This window comes from Pipra filicauda, unplaced genomic scaffold (assembly GCF_003945595.2).
Source record: "Pipra filicauda isolate LSUMZ 115617 unplaced genomic scaffold, ASM394559v2 scaffold261_size1826302_pilon, whole genome shotgun sequence".
In the NCBI taxonomy this organism is placed as follows: Eukaryota; Metazoa; Chordata; class Aves; order Passeriformes; family Pipridae; genus Pipra; species Pipra filicauda.
The window spans coordinates 1,321,158-1,337,182 of NW_024104378.1; the positions used below are offsets into that span (position 1 = coordinate 1,321,158).

A 16,025-nucleotide genomic window follows, 5' to 3' on the forward strand; every position below is an offset into this window, starting at 1 on the left:
TCCTGCACTGTGTGCTTCAGTAGTTGCCATCCCATTCTTGATAGTTACACATTCTCTATGACCCTAAATAATGCCACTCTTGCATAGATTTTTATGTACTTCAGACATTAGAAAGCATTATTACAGCCTTACTTGGTGATCCTGTAGGCAAGCCATATGTATTTAACTCCTTCAACCTTCCCTTGTGAAAAGCTTTCAGGGAGACCAGAAGAAATAGTCTCATTTCTCTCAATGCATCAGCGCCTCTGAGCAAGGATACAGTAGAAAGCACATTGGCTGGGCCCTCAGCCTCTCAAAAGAAAACTGCTCTGGTGGGTTTCTGCTCCTGCATGACTCTTTTTCTGAGTTACTCAGACCATGGGCATGGAGTAGAAGATTGCTGAAGCTTCAAAGATTACTTCTGCCAAACCAGAGAGAGTTCAGTGACCAGTATGGTATGTGTAGGAAGATACTGACTGAGGCGATGGAGAGTAGCAAGTAGAGAGGCTTGGTGAAAGCCTGCACAACCTTGGGGTAAAGAGGTTGGGTAGTCCCATAAAGCAGCAGCACCTGGTTGCTGATGAGAACAAATCCAGTTTTCTGAGCTGACTGGTTTTTCTTTTCTGTTCATGAAAAGTATGTACTTTTCATGATCTCACACTCTGAAGCTAACCCAGTCAACTTTTCAGAATAGGTTTAATATCTTTTGTTGTATTTGAGGTCATAGGGCTTTGCTGCAGCTGCAGCACAGCCAAATAATCTGGACCTGTTGCAGGAGTTACTAGTCAGAGCTCTGATTTGTGTCAGGTGTAGGTTTAAACCAGATGTGACAAGGATACTTCCTGATGTTGAAAGCTAAGGAAGGTGTCCCACATTTCCTGGGAGCTTAGCCTTGGGCAATATATACCTAAAATATATTTAAAAGGTGGACAATAAAAAAGTGACATTGGAAAGAGAGTTATAATTCATCTAATAAACAGAAACATCCCATACCATGGTTGTGGTTGTGTCTAGTGCTGATTTTTTTATATTTTACGTAAGGCTTGCTTTATGTCCAGGATTAGCTTTTCAACATCCAGGAGTGATAGGGGCTTTTGAAGGGTTGTAGGTAGCAAGCCATAAGATAAAGCCAAAGAGCAGCTACTAGATTTCTTTGCATTAAAGCAAATATAGCTACCTGAGAAACCTGAGAAAGACAGTGTCCTAGAGACAGCCACTGACACAGAAGCCTGATTTGGATATTTGCATCTTTTAAAAAGGTGGAAGTTAGACTAAGACACCTTCATGGTCAAGAGAGAATGAGGAGACTGAAGGGATATTTACAATATAAATGGAAACTGGAGCTCATGATAGCTCAACTTGGCTAGGCTTGCCTTTCAGCTCTGGCAGCCCTCAGCGTGGAGTGAACAGATAAGGACACATCACAGATACTCATTTTGACCTACCAGGGAGATGTTTCAACCAGAGTGTTTCACACTATTTTGTCATCAGGATTTATGCCTATAGGTCCTGAGGGGACCTCACAGATCCTCATTTTGCATTGACAACAGTATTTCAGTATAAAATAGTCAGTGACTAAGAATACTTAGATGGACACTTTCATTGTGACAGTTAACAGGATTTTTTTCACATTGATACGTTAGACTTTTTTAAAGCTGTTCAGGCCACTCAGTATTCACTAAGGGTACAATACTGTTTCCCTAAATGTTAACAAAAAGGAAGAAACATGTGAAATACCTATATGTTGCTGCCTGCTTCTTAGAAACTCAGAATACACCCTGCATACGTAAAAGCGCAGCACAGCTCTCTTCAATAAGCAAAACGACAACACATGTATTTAAATATCAGAGCCTGAATGGAGTCTGCTTCTTTTCCCACACCTCTGTAAAATCAAAGTTTGAAACCCTGTAGGAGCTCTTTTAAAATATCCTGGCTTCCTTGCTGCAGACCATATGTTTTTTTCAAAAACCAGGACTGCAAACTCAAATAATTGCATGACTTGCATTCTATCACTGTGGATTGTGCTCTACTGGCTTCAACTGGCACGGTTTGGTAGCTGTTACAGATGCCACAATTCATTGCTTTGAAGTCTGCACATTAAAAAAACGGGGGGGGGGGGGGGGGGGGGGGGGGGGGGTGGGGGGGGGGGGGGGGGGGGGGGGGGGGGGGGGGAGAAGGGAAAAAAAAAGGTTTCAAAAGATTGCCTGACTTTCTGTTATGAATAAGTTGACATTTTGCAACATCTGTCACAGTCACTGCCACTTCAGCTTCCTTCCTCTGCTCAAGCTTATGAGTTTTATGTTAATACTGGAGCAGCTGTGGATGGTGTGGCCTCACCTTGAATATTGTGTGAAGTTTTGGTCACCACAATATAAGATATTAAGCTCTTAGAGAGTGTCCAAAGGAGGGTAACAAAGATGGTGAAGGGCCTTGAGGAGAAGCTGTGTGACAAGCAGCTGAGGTCACTTGGTCTGTTCAGCCTGGAAAAGAGGAGACTGAGGAGAGACCTCATTTCAGTTACAACTTCCTCATGAGGAGAAGAGGAGGGGCAGACACTGATCTCTTCTCTGTGGTGACCGGTGACAGGACCTGAGAGAATGGCCTGAAGTTGTGTCAGGGGAGGTTTAGGTTGGATATTAGAAAAAAGTTCTTCACCCAGAGGGTGGTTGGGTACTGGAACAGGCTCCTGAGGGAAGTGGTCACAGCACCAAGCCTGACGGAGTTCAAGAAATGTTTGGATGATACTTTTGGGCACAGGGTGTGACTCTCATGGATGGTCCTATGCAGGGCCAGGAGTTGGACTTGATGATCCTTGTGGATCCCTTCCAACTCAGAATATTTTGTGATTCTATGATTTTTGCTACGAGTGAGGTGCAGCAGAGTGATAAGTGCAGGTAACTCCTTTCTTTGAGAATCAGGCCTCTAGGTGCTGCTCTGTTCCTGCTGACATGAAGTAGGGGGCACAGAAGGCATGTATTTTGCAGTAATACCTGTCTGGAAGAAGAAAATTGTCATTACAATAGTTTGCAATAGTCTGTCCTTGTGCAAGAGGCTCAGATCATTCCCGAGGAGCCTACAGGTAGCCCAACCACCTCGCAGCACTGCTCAGACATCTTCCCCTTCTTGTCTACTGCTCTGCACAAGGTGTTATGGACAGCTGTGTCTTGAGTCACTGGGGTACAGTGAACCTTCTCCTTTTTTTGCTGTTTGGAGCCTCAGGGCAGTGAATTCATGCTCTGCTCCGCCCATCATCATGACTAGCTCAAGTATGACTGTCAGAGGAAATAAGCCTTCCCTGTACTGTTTCTCTGGTTATTAATTTTCATATTCCTAGATGCAATCTGTGTAACCTCATTCAGCTGTTAATGAGGACTGAGAGAGAAAAACTTGTCCCAGGTGGACTTATCAGCTTGTTTTAATTAGTTTTTGAAAATAAATATTGCCAACAGGACAAAGCAGTGCTATCAGTGATAAGATTAAGCTTTGACTAATTAAGCACTTGAACACTAAGAAACAGCATCTTCACTTTGGCAACTTCAGCTGGCTGCTTGGAGAATTTGCAATGTGATATCATTTTGCATGCAGTACAATTTCCCCATTAGAAAAGTGACACCAACCCCTCCTTGGCATGTACTAGCAGGGTTCCTCACATAGTGCTTGTGCCTGGGGAGGTGCCCTGGCCTTCTGCAGGGTCCTGGCTATGTCGAACTTTGTCTCTTCCATTCAGACTCCAAATGGAATAATTCCATCTGGGCTGCTTTCAGGTTTGAATTTGGGGGCTGGAATTCATCGCCTCGGAGGCTGCTTCCCCCAATTCACTGGTGTGTTCGATCACAAGCATCTGTAATCCCTGTAATCCATTTCACCCTGCTTGCCTTTCTCATGGAGGATGGGAAGAGAAATGGTCTGACTCCATAGAAGCACGTAACACTGCCTATGACCCTGCTTAAAAGCCAGAAGAAGGTGTCCTTGAAGTTATTAAGAGAAACTGTGTGACAGCTCTTTACACTATTATTTTAAGTATCAGCTTCAACTTCCTTGTTAATTTCCAATATATTTTTGGTTTGGTTTGGTTTTATTTGCTAATAATATTTTGAACACTGTGCTCATCTTTTTTAGCTGAGGTGGTGCTACTGAGGTGGATTCAGCCCCCCTCCCCCCCGATATTGTTGGTCTGCTTTATAGAACATGGGAAAAAGGTCAGGGGAAACATAATTAAAATGCCAGCACATGAGCAGATTTTGTCCACATGTTCTTAAGATCTTGAGATCTTGTTGTTCTCGGGTTTGCTGTTTCTAGGCACCAGGTGTTAAGACCAAGCTATGTTAAAAGGGTTTCATATTAAAAAAGTATATTTGATGTGGTATATTATTAGCTGCCAGTGCTGCTGTCTTATCCCAACAAGGTAAAATGGAAAGTTTTTTGCATAGCACTGCACTTTGCAGTCTTTTGCAATGTGAAGCATCTAGGTCTTGAGAAAGTGAATGCATCTCAGCAGATACTGCTTTGTCTCTCCCTTGTGTTAGCCATGATCTGGGATGGTTTCAAAATCTTTGCCACTTGAAATCCAATTGATCTGAAACTTGCCCAGGAAACTGCCAGCCTTGTTGCTTATTTTTCTTTAACATGCTGTTCATTATTTCCATATACCTTCCCCCACAAATGAAAAGTGCCAAAAAAAAGGATGCAAAGGACTTTTAGAAAAAACAGATTTCTAATTGTTGATGATTTACAATATTTGTAAACAATTAAGACTCCAATGAACACAGAGATTTCTTTTTTTTATTTTGATGATTAACATTGTGATGAAAAATATTTTGAAGCTTTGAGATACTGATGTTTGAAAAAATTAATTAGAACCATGCTGTGTTTTTCATAAGGATATGATTGTCTATCATGGTGCTTGCAAAAGTTCAGATTTAAAATTCAAAAACATTCATCCAGGATCCCATGTTTAACTAATAATAAATAGAAGAGGCAAGCATGAAAGAAGAAGTTGTTAGAGGTAGAAGGGAACATTTTTCTCAAGTAAAATACTTGAGCAGAAACCACCTTTTTCTCCTGCTTCTGCCCTTTTTAGTTAACAAGATGCCTAAACTAGAGATCAAAATGACACACAAAAGTGATTCTCTGAACAAGCAAGGTTAAGGATCAGCTCACCACTGTCGTTATCTCCTGCACCTTCTAGGATACCTCCAGGGGCAGAATTTGGGGGAGGGGGAGGGGCAAGGCTGGAATGAGGATAGAACAACGTTGAAATAGAGGGAAATGTGACTATATCATGCATGCATGAATATGCCATGCTAGGGTCCTGTCATTTTTTACCATGGAAGCTCTACTAAGGAGGCAGCCTGGGAACCATGAACTGAGCAGCCACCATTTGTCAAAGACTGGGGTCTGTGCATGTACGCACATTTTATTCATGTTCTTTATAGATAGCTACAATACATGAACTGGTTGTCAAGTTGCAACTTGATAGCCCATGGCAGAAACTTGGAATTTCTGGGTTTCCATTCCTCTTTTTCACCTAAAGAAGACATGTAAAGCAGGTCAGATCAATTACTTTCTACAAAGACTATATGCTCTCCTGGAATTACAAAGGGCACGTAAGAAGCCCAACTCAGATGTAGGAAGATGTTTGTACTTCAGTGGGATGAACCTTATCTAAAATCACTATGTTAATTATTCTGTGTATATATATATATATACACACACATACATACATACATACATACAAGCCCTGCCCTTGCACACAGTAACTGCTTGTCATTTGTCCAAGATTTGCTCCTTCCAACCTTGTGGTTTCTTTGGAAAAGGAAGTGCTTTTCTATCAGTGCTTTGCAAGGTGCTATCTCTTAGACAGAGTGACATTTATACCTGTGCCTGGAGCAACAAGCTCTAAACTTTGCTGGGGTGAACATGAGCCCTTTCTATTTCTCTCCCCAAAGTGACACTTAGGAACATTTTGCTCTTGGTGCTGGATGTGCACAACTGTCTGTTCAGAAATCTAAAACATTAATGTTTTGAACATCAGCTGTGGCCTAATTTTTCTGGCACTGTAAAACAACACTGGCAACAGAACTTAGCTGTCTCTGTTCTTAAACCAGGCCTTGACTAAAGCTGCTACACTGTGACTTTTTACAGACCAGAGTGCAGAGAAGATCAGTAATTTCAGCAAAGTTAAAATCCCTTTCCTTTGTCCAAGACCTCAGAGAGATTTAGTATAACTAAGAATGACATGTGGGCCAGACTCTCCCCCTCTTTCCTGCCTTTTTTTTTAGCATAAAATTGAGCTGTACTGACACAAAGTTGTGTTGTTATCAATATAATGGTAGTGAACATTAAGTGGGTAGTTGTTATTTCAGTCCTTGTAAGTCATTAACAGTAAACTAGACCTGTATATTTACTTATCTATGCTGAAATAAACACAGTGCAGCAGTTGTGACTCATAGTTGAGACTGAAGTGAAACTTCCAGTTGCAGCTCCCACTTTTATACCTAATTATAATGTTCTTAATCTTATACCAACTTGGCTTGGCTGAAACATTGTACTTGCACTCATTGAGAAAAGCATTCATGTTTTTTCAGTCATGAGTAATGTAGACATTTCTATTTCATACCAATAGCCACACAATCTTGCCTTCATATTATATATATATATAGTGTTTACATATGTATCTTGTTATTTTATATGAGTACATATTTACACATACATATACAGACATAAACTGATAAGGAAAAATATTTTAGCATTAGACTTTCAAAGAATTATGAAGTTAGAACAGAGTGAAAGGTTCACAGTGAAACTTAAAACTTTACTAGCTATAAGATTTCATTACTAACACAAAACTCAGTCCAATACTTTGCTCAGCCCAGGGTCAACTTATTTTTAGCAGGAGAGATAGTCTTATAGTTAAAATATAAGGTAAGGTTTGAATTTCCACACAAAAACTTTGCATTGCTCAGTAGCTCCTCAAAAAAAAAAAAAAAAGAAAAAAAGAAAAGGAACGAGGTCTGTATATTGGCAAGAATGAAACTTTGCTAAATTTAGTGCCACAGCTTTGGATTTGCCTTGATCTGTGTATATGTTTGCTTCTTCACATGTTTTCTTCCACCACACAGTATCACTGCTTTATCCTTCTACTGACATTGCAGGGGCAAAGTGGGTGTGAAATAACTCATCCATGCGCTAGCCAGAAGTATTTCTTTAGATACAGATGTTGGTGTGGTTACATTCTGTGTCCTCCCTCCTTTCCCATGTGAGTGTATTCGTGCCAATGAGAAGGTTTTCAGAGAAGGAGGGGTGTTAATGCACACAGAGTTGCTCCAAGTTCCTGAATAACCATCTTGGAAACAGTTCTACAATTTCAGGAGTTGTCTTCTCAGGCAGGAAGCAGGAATGCTTCCTATTTTAGTCAGCCAGCAGGCCCAAGGTGTCAATGAAGAGAAAAAATATCTTGTAATAGTAGTCACAGCACACAGTTAACATGAGCAAATCTCACAACCAGCGTTCATTTACATGATCATTTGCTGAAGGGATCAATTCTGAATAAGAAATTAATTTCTAATCTTTATTTGTAAGCGGGGTGTATTTTCTAGGTATCCAGAAACATAAAGTGGATATAAACAAAGTAGGTCTTAGAAAGATGAAAAACAGGAAAAGGTAAAGCAGGTGGTTTTTTTCCCTGGTAATTGCTTAGCATTCTTCACTAAATAATTTATAGTTATAAAAAAAGATATCTTGAGCTAATAAAACAACATAAAAGTTGATGATTTTGCCGATAGATCTTACATGTGAGATTCTAGGTTGAGAAGGGAGAATGAGTCACTATGTGTCAGACAATAAGGATTCAAAACATTCATCATCAGGAATTAGGTTCTTGCCTCTCTGAAGCTATGACACAGGCTGTGACATTTTCCTCAAAGGATTTTTGAAAAATACATACACTCATTGAAATTCTACACCTGCCCTCAGTTCCCTCCCTTACATGTTGGGGAAAACAATACTTTGTGAGCAGAGACATTTTAAAATCCTTTTATGGAAAGACCATTGTGCCCAGTATTGTGCTAATATTTTCTTAATCCAAGCAGATGTTTAAACAAAGTTGTAAGACTGCAGCATCTGTGGCTGCTGGGAATCATCCTGCTCCAAGGCAGAATCAGAGAGAGTTGCCATAAGGAATTATTCCTCCTGAAAATGAAGCATAGATTTGGAGGTGACAGACTACCCTTGAGGAGATACAAGGAACCCCTGAGGAAGTTCTTTTCTTTGGCACTTGGCTTTATATGAACTAGAAGCCCCCCTGGGTCTTCTGCAATTTTTCCAATGGGTGGAAAACACAGATAACATTTAGGAAAGCAATTTTTGACTGCCAAAACTGCAGTGCCTGTCAGTTTTGCATCCAAGCAGAACTGATGAAAATCCAAATATTTGTGGATTTTGCTTCAGATGCAAATATTTAGTATAGCTTCAATCCCAAATTGAAGTCCCAATGGAATTTTGATTAGAACTCCTGATATTCGTACCTCAGTGTTTTCCTCATCTCAAATAATATCAAGCTGAATATTTCTTAATAATGTTCTGAGTGTATATACATGTCAAAAATATTTTAGCTTAGTACATGTTCATAACATGGTATGTGTGTTTTCAAAGCTGACTTCAGTGAGGATTTTTATGCAGGATGTGTGTTTATGTCCAAAATAACAAGCAGAAAAATTGCCAGGAGGTATCATTCAAACAACCAAACACACACTTCTTGGCCTTGGGTCAATCGTGCTATCAATTGCCTTCACAAAATCAGACTCTAGAAAATCACAGCTTAAAACAACAGTCAAGCTTGTGACGATGTTTGGATTAGCAGAAAGGATATTGCTGAGGCTGAATAAGTATCACTGTCTTCTGTCAACTAAGTAGACACAGAAGAAATGGCAGAGCTGATCACTGGAAGGAGAATGATGTGTAAAGTGGTCTCAGTTTTAAAAAGATGTCTCAGATTCTGTTCAACATATTCAGTGGTTACAGATACAAGTTTTCATATTAGTTCTTTGAAGCATGCAGATCAGGAAGGTTCAGCTGTTTTGTCCTTCTTGAAAATCCAGAAAACTTTCAGCAAGGTTTCCTCACCAATGCCTGCTAGGGAAACTAAGCTGCCATGGGATGAGAACCAAAACTCTGACATGCTCTATCTGACTAAAAGATAGGAAAGAAAAGGTTAGGAACGAAAGGTGGAGGGAAGTCAAGAGTGAAATCCTGCAGGATCTGTGTTCTGGCCTGTGCTGTTCAACATGTTCATAAGTGATATGGAAAAAGGAGTGAATAATGAGGTGACAAGGTACACTGATGATAATAAGTTATTTAGGGTGGTAAGGACAAGGGCCTCTTCACAGTTGAAGAAGGACCTGACAAGATAAAGTAACCGAGTAAACAGAAGATATTTGATGTCAGTAAATGTAAAATAATGCATAAAAGAAAAAGCAATTCTAGTTTTACCTATTCGGTGATGGGCCTCAAGGTCTGTTTCCACTGTCTTTCAGAAATGAGATCCTTGCACACTTCCATGGAGACACCATCCCAATGCGCAGAAGCAGTGAAGAAAATAAATCAGAAGTTAGGAACTGGTAGGAAACAGAGGACAAAAAGTACTTATGATTATACCAGCATAGAGCCTGTGGTGGTGGTGTCTGGAGCAGTGCATGCAGTTCTGGCCTCTGCATTCACAAGGATGTAACAGAGCTGGGAAAAGGTCTAGTGAAGGAGAGTTGTCAAAAGTAGGGCACAGCTTCTGTAAGAAGTGACTGAGGAGAGCATGAGACAACTGACAAGAGATACGGTACTGCCCTCTAAAATCATGCTTCTCCTATAGAAGACAAATAGATACCCACTGTCTCTTCCAACACAAAGCCAGTTAAAACAATGAGACCTTATATGGAACTAATGGGTGGCAAGTATGAAAGAAAAAAAGGGGATATTTCTTCCATAAGTCGATGGTTAACTGTGGAACAACTTGTGACTGAATAATTTGGATGCTAGTTGTTAACATGGGTTGAAAAACCTAGACAAAAAAAGAAAATAAATAAAACCCCACTGAAGATATCCAAATAAACAAAAAAAAGCCGTTTCAGATTAGAATACTCCCTAAACTACAAGTAACTGGTGACTCAGGTTGTATTTTGAGGAAATATTACTGCAGACCTGACCTGTTCTTGCTGCCTTCCCTAGACATCTGCTACTGACATTCTTGGAGACAGGACCACTGGTGTGGCTCAGCCAAACTACACTTAGATTCTTGTGTTTGTGACTCGAGATCTGTGTTAGCTTTTTTACACTTCAGTGGACAAATGAACTTTTAATTAGGAAAAGTAAAAATGCTTCCCAGCTCCCCAAACCAATAAAACCCCAAGTGTTTCTGGTAAATTCCTGTATAACTAGCTGAATAATCATTTACAATCAGAAAGGAGTTTGATGGTCACAAATGTTTCCTTGGCCATTTCAATTTTACATGGAAAACCAAAGGTGACTAGTGTGAATCCTTCCCTCCATGCTCAATATACACATCTTTGTATTTCTCTTCTCCATCAAATCACTACGGTGTTTTTAATCCTGCATTTGGAAAAGCCACAGGAATATATCCATGGGGCACTGTAAAAACTTTTGTTTCTTTCCATTTGCCGCTTTTTACTAAAATAAACTCATATGTCAAACTTTTGTGATACATGGTTTAGTCACATCATAGAAAGCTACATTAAGGCATTAGTCAGGCAATATTCCTTATCCAGTCTTTCTACAAGCCTTCCCCCTTTAGGAAAAGAACTTGACCTGGCAATCACAGAGCACACAGGAATGACTCATTATGTCAGTCCTGGAGATTGTACAACAAACAGGAATAGCATCGCTGCCATCAATCCTGAAAAAATAAGAAATTCAGAGTCGTTGAAATGACAGACATGAATACTGTTCTTGCAGAAGAGATAATAATGCTACCAACTAGAAAGAAGAGCAGCAAGAGCAACTGTTGCTAAACACAAGGGGATTTTTGACAGGCTGTGATGATAAGGAGATTGCAGCTGGCAGGCAGACAGAACGCATCCCTGCAGAACATCTTCAAGTCAGGGGATGCCTGTTAGCCAAAGTGCCTGCAAAGGAATAGTGTGATGTGAAACAGGAGTGAAAGATAGAACTCATGTGGCAGAAACCATCATTAGGGATGGAAATTTTGAAAAGTAACTCAGCCTTGTGCCACTATGACTCCTGTACTTGAGCTTTTCCTGGTCAAAGTTGACTGCTGCAGCAGAATCTGTTTCCAACATTCCTAACTGTGCTGTCAATCACAGAAAAACTCAAAAGTTTTTAGGAAATCCTGGTTTATGGAGCTCTACTCCACCAGTTGTAATTTTGCTGTCATCAATGGGAGACATTTGTACTTACTATTTTTTCATCTCCAAAAGCTTTTTGTTGTAGCAAAAAAAAAAAAAATAATCCAATACCATTTTCTTTGGGTTGATGCTTAGAGAAAAAATTAATTATTTTGACTTTTCCTTCTGTCTTAAAATGAGAAAGTAATTTGAAGATCTTAGTATCTTTCAGTATAAGAAAGAAAGAGAGAGAGAGAAGGGAAAGAAATACTCTACCACCAGTAACTACTTCCTTCTCTGTTCTAACAATAATTATGTAAGTTCTAGAAAATGTGTTAACTCATGTTTCGCTACAGGTCTGTCTCTCAACTTGTCAGAAAGAATTTACAGGTTTGCTTAATTATGATGAACATATCTCCAGTAAGAGAAAGATACAAATATACAGACTTCTTTGAAGACTGTAAGGTCAAGAAAAACAATTGCAAAGACAGAAACCTCATTGACCATTGAAATAACTGGTGTCATAAAGGTTTTATTCCAGGAAATTTTAATCAAAGGCTGGATATTTAGATAGAACACAAGTTATATTCAATGTCACCTTTTGAGCTCCAGGCAAGAATTTGATCAGGAAAGTCCTGTATCACTGAGGCCCTGAAGAGCACTGTGTCCCTTTTATAGGTAAAGAAAGGTAGAACTCCTAAAGAGAATCACATTTATGACTGAGAGTTGGCGCTGGCAGAATCAGCTATTAAATGGTCTTTTTGGGAAGGGGTCACTTTGAGCCGATGTTCAGGGGTCTCAGACAGTGTGAACAGCCATCTGAAGCCCATGCTTTTAAAAGCCCGTGGTAGTAGCTTGAGTACTACTCCTTAGGCCAGAATTCAGGTTCCAAATAAGAAACTCCATCTTGGTGCCAATTCTTTTCTGTTTCAGAGAACAGCTCAGCCTGTCAGTACCTGATCTGCTCTTTTTCAGACATCACAAGGGCAACCTTCTGTGCACACACAGACATCAGCTTAATCAAACTGAAATGATGAACCTCCTGAAGGCATAGGAAATGGGAGCCTTGATCGTCTTTCCTGCAGAGTCTCCATAAGACAGTCAAGAAGATGAGATGGTATTTGTAACAAGTCTGAGACTGTTCTCCTTGAGGGCTTCTCCTTATTCTACCAACAACATGTCCTGAAGTGTGTTTTTACATTCCAACTGCCACATAGCAACACTAGGGGCTAATATGTAATGAATTTACAATGATAATAATTTCAAATTTTGCATTTCAAGATCCAATAGGGGACTATAGTGACTTATATATGGTCCTAAATTCTGTCTCTCTGGTTTGGTAATCTGTGCAAGGGGAATTTACTGAGATGTAATCTGTTCTATACTGAAGAATATCTGGTTAGAATAAACCCCACCACAACTGGTTTTAGATATCTGTTCTCCTTACCTCTCTTCAAGAAGTCTTGAAGATAGGGAAACTGGGAATATATTGCAAAATTCTTACCTTGAAAAACATAACATTTAGAGCAAATTTATCTGAAGAGGTCATTGGAGATGCCACAGAGCTTTTCTGATAGGAGCTTCTTGGATTCCCAGACATCAACTCTTTTTACTTCAGCATTTATCAGTAATTGAATCCTCCATAAGTCCTAGAAGTTTATTCTTCCACTTACCATCTAAAAAATAATAATAAAAAGTAAACTGTTCAGAAGAACATTATGACATAGGCTTCCTGCCATCACAGCTATGTGCTAGCTTCAGCAGAGCTGCTGGCTGTTGCACTTAAAGCATGCTGACATTTGCTGGTGCCTCTGTGAACAACTGGCATGATTTGTGATCTGCTCTTTGGGCAGGTGAATGGCAGGAAAATGCAGGCAGTGCACTTAGCTGGCGGGCACCTGTCCTTGCAATCCAAATCCCTGGCTGATATAGGAGAGACAGTGTATTGCCATTTCTGCTCTCTTGGCTGCTGCTACCACCACCTTCTTAGTTATTTATTTTTAGCTGGGAACGAGAGGAAAGTGGCAAAGCAAGTTACTCAGCAGATTCACATATAGTTTGGTATCAGACAGTTTCTTTGAGTTTGTCATATTCGATATCAATTGTGGATTGCTATCTTGCAGCATAAAGAAGGAAAGAAGGAAGGAAGGAAGTGGGGAAGGGAGGGAGGGAAGGAAGAAGGGAGGGAAGAAACAGAGGGAAGGAAGGAAATTTAGAGGATATTAGCAGCAACACCACCAGGTTCTGAGTCTCTGTACAGTTACACTAATGGATAAGGAAAATACATTTACATTTCATTTACATTTCATTCATATTCAGTGTACATGACTGTAGAATGTAGTCATTTGTTTCCAGCAGGTTATTTTGCATGTAATTGCCATCCTTGGACAGAACTTTTCATGTGTGGAAATCAAAAACCAAAACCAAAGAAAGAGAGGAGAAACGGAAAAAGATATGGACATGTGCCCTGCCGAGCTTCTTTGCTTGTGCTTTCTTTAGAGTTCATCAAGATGAAGAGGAGACTGAGACACGTTCCTGCAAATCTGCGAAGTGTTGAATTCACTGAATCTGGATCAAATTTTGGGATTCTATGTGTCATGAGGTGATTGAAGCTTCCAAACATTGGGTCAGCTTCAGAGTTTCAAAGCATGAAATACGGAAGTATGCCTAGTCATATTAGGAACGAGTTTTTAAGGACAAACTGAAAGTACACAACAGCAGAACTCTTGCTGGGAAGGGAGTCACTATTTCCTCTTTACTGTTGTGGTGCGAGCCCTGAAATGGTTGAAGTCTCTGGGCGTAGGAAGCTTGCTATTGACATCTATTGATGAAGAGGAGAAAAGCAGCTCAGACTGGCCTGAAAGCACCACACATCAGAGGCTGGGAGCCCTTTGTGAGCATCTGCGGGTGAACAAAGGGAAACAATTAAACCAGCCTAAACTTATTTTCATCTCTTTTTTCGTGGACTCATTTGCTAAAAGAGCTTCTGGGTAGGGATCTATTCTGAGAATCAGTTTTACTTCATAAGAATTAAAGGTCAGATCATAAAAATCTGCAATTTACAGTTAGCTATATGAATATACTGATTTGTCCCATATGCCATTCAGTTTTTATCTTCTTTAAGTCACAAGCTCTTATCCTAAAATGTTATACAATATAGTTGCACTAGTTTGCCTTTTTCTACCAGAAATACAAATCATTTAATAATCACCATTATGATTCCACAGCACTTACAGTGTTGTCTTATAACGACTATGTATATACATAAATCCCAGCTTTCATTGTGTGTACACACTGCAAGACCAGGGAATCATTTTCACATGTAATTATTTGCTATAGTTCCCTCATTACTGTCTAAGCGTGGTTTTAGTTCATTTGCCAATTTTTTAGCTTTTCAAGAAGAAATATAGGCAGGAACTGCCATCAGGTTCCCATTTCTGGTGTTTCAGTTTGCCTTATGTCATAAAACGCTTTGATACACATAAATATGTTTTCACATGCATGCAAAGACTTGTTTTCAAAGTACAACATGATCCCATGGACAAGGAAAACTGCCTGAGCATGCTTCCAAACACAGTCCCAATGCAATCCTGATGAGTTTGTCTGCAGCTCTTCATAAAGTTAGAGTTCACTCTTCTGAAAAGTTCACTCTTCTGAAAGTTAGCCCTAACTTTCTTGAAACGAACAAACAAATCCCAACAACAACAGTAAAACCAAGCTTGAATGTATTAAACAGCTATTTAAACTGTTAAACAATATGGGCTTTCTTGTGCATCAGCAGGGAGCTAAGCTTTCCCCAACAACTCTGTGATGGATGGTGGTGCATTTGTGTCAGCTCAGCTGGCAGGTCCATGCATTTTTTTCAGTTTGTCCTAGGCTTGAAAAAGTTAGGAGGGAGAAAGCAAGCTTCTCAAATCATATGAAGGAAGGCTTTGGGTTTTTTCCTTTAATTGAGCAGATCCTGAGGTAGCAGGACAGTGCACTTTCACCTAAACTCAGGATGAGTACAGACAGAAGACAAGATAAGAGATGCAGGGGGATATGTGCAATTAGCAAATCCACAAATCCAAATTAGCCAGCAGCCCAGATTGTTCCCTGACACCTCCTCCAAGTTGTTTTTTTTTTCTTTTCTGTATTTAATGAAGTTTTCCAGTGCTAAATAAAAAGGAATAAGTGCCAACAGCTCAACAGAAGCCTTATCTTGAAACTCTTACAGCAAATTTTAGAAAGGCTCTTAAATCTACACAAATCCTAACGCGAAGACAATGGTAAGCCCCACTCATCATATCCCAGGCTTTTTCCACATTTCAGTCTTCCACCGCACACAGAGCCATGTGGTTGCTTTAGTCAGCAAAGCAAGCTGCATGGACAAATTAGGATGCTAAAAGCACTAAATATTTGAATCATATCACCTCTTCTGTACTGGCAAAGTAGGGACATTCAAATACACAATTGATTGGTTTTGTATGAATCAAAATACAAATTTGATAAACACAAGCATCACATTATATTTTGCCTTACCATGAAACCTTCAGACCTTAAAGTCGTGAGGAACTGTCCTCTCTAAGAAGTAGACATATTCCTAATAGGTGCTACAAAGAGTGCTGCACTGTGATGTAGACAGAAGTTAACAAACTCCTTACGTCCTCCTGATTCCCTCTGTGAACAACTACAGCTGTTTTTTGTATGGACAGA

The 16,025-nt window shown here is 39.8% G+C and overlaps 1 protein-coding gene across 1 annotated transcript in view; it reads left to right on the plus strand.

The window, feature by feature from the left end:
- Positions 1–9,741, plus strand: part of TBX18 (T-box transcription factor 18) — a 42,180-nt gene extending 32,439 nt beyond the window's left edge. The window contains exon 8 of the mRNA XM_039382236.1: positions 9,513–9,741. Within this exon, the coding sequence (XP_039238170.1) occupies positions 9,513–9,706 (194 nt within the window). The 3' untranslated portion in view covers positions 9,707–9,741. The remainder of the gene's footprint in view (positions 1–9,512) is intronic.
- Positions 9,742–16,025: the final 6,284 nt, after the last annotated feature.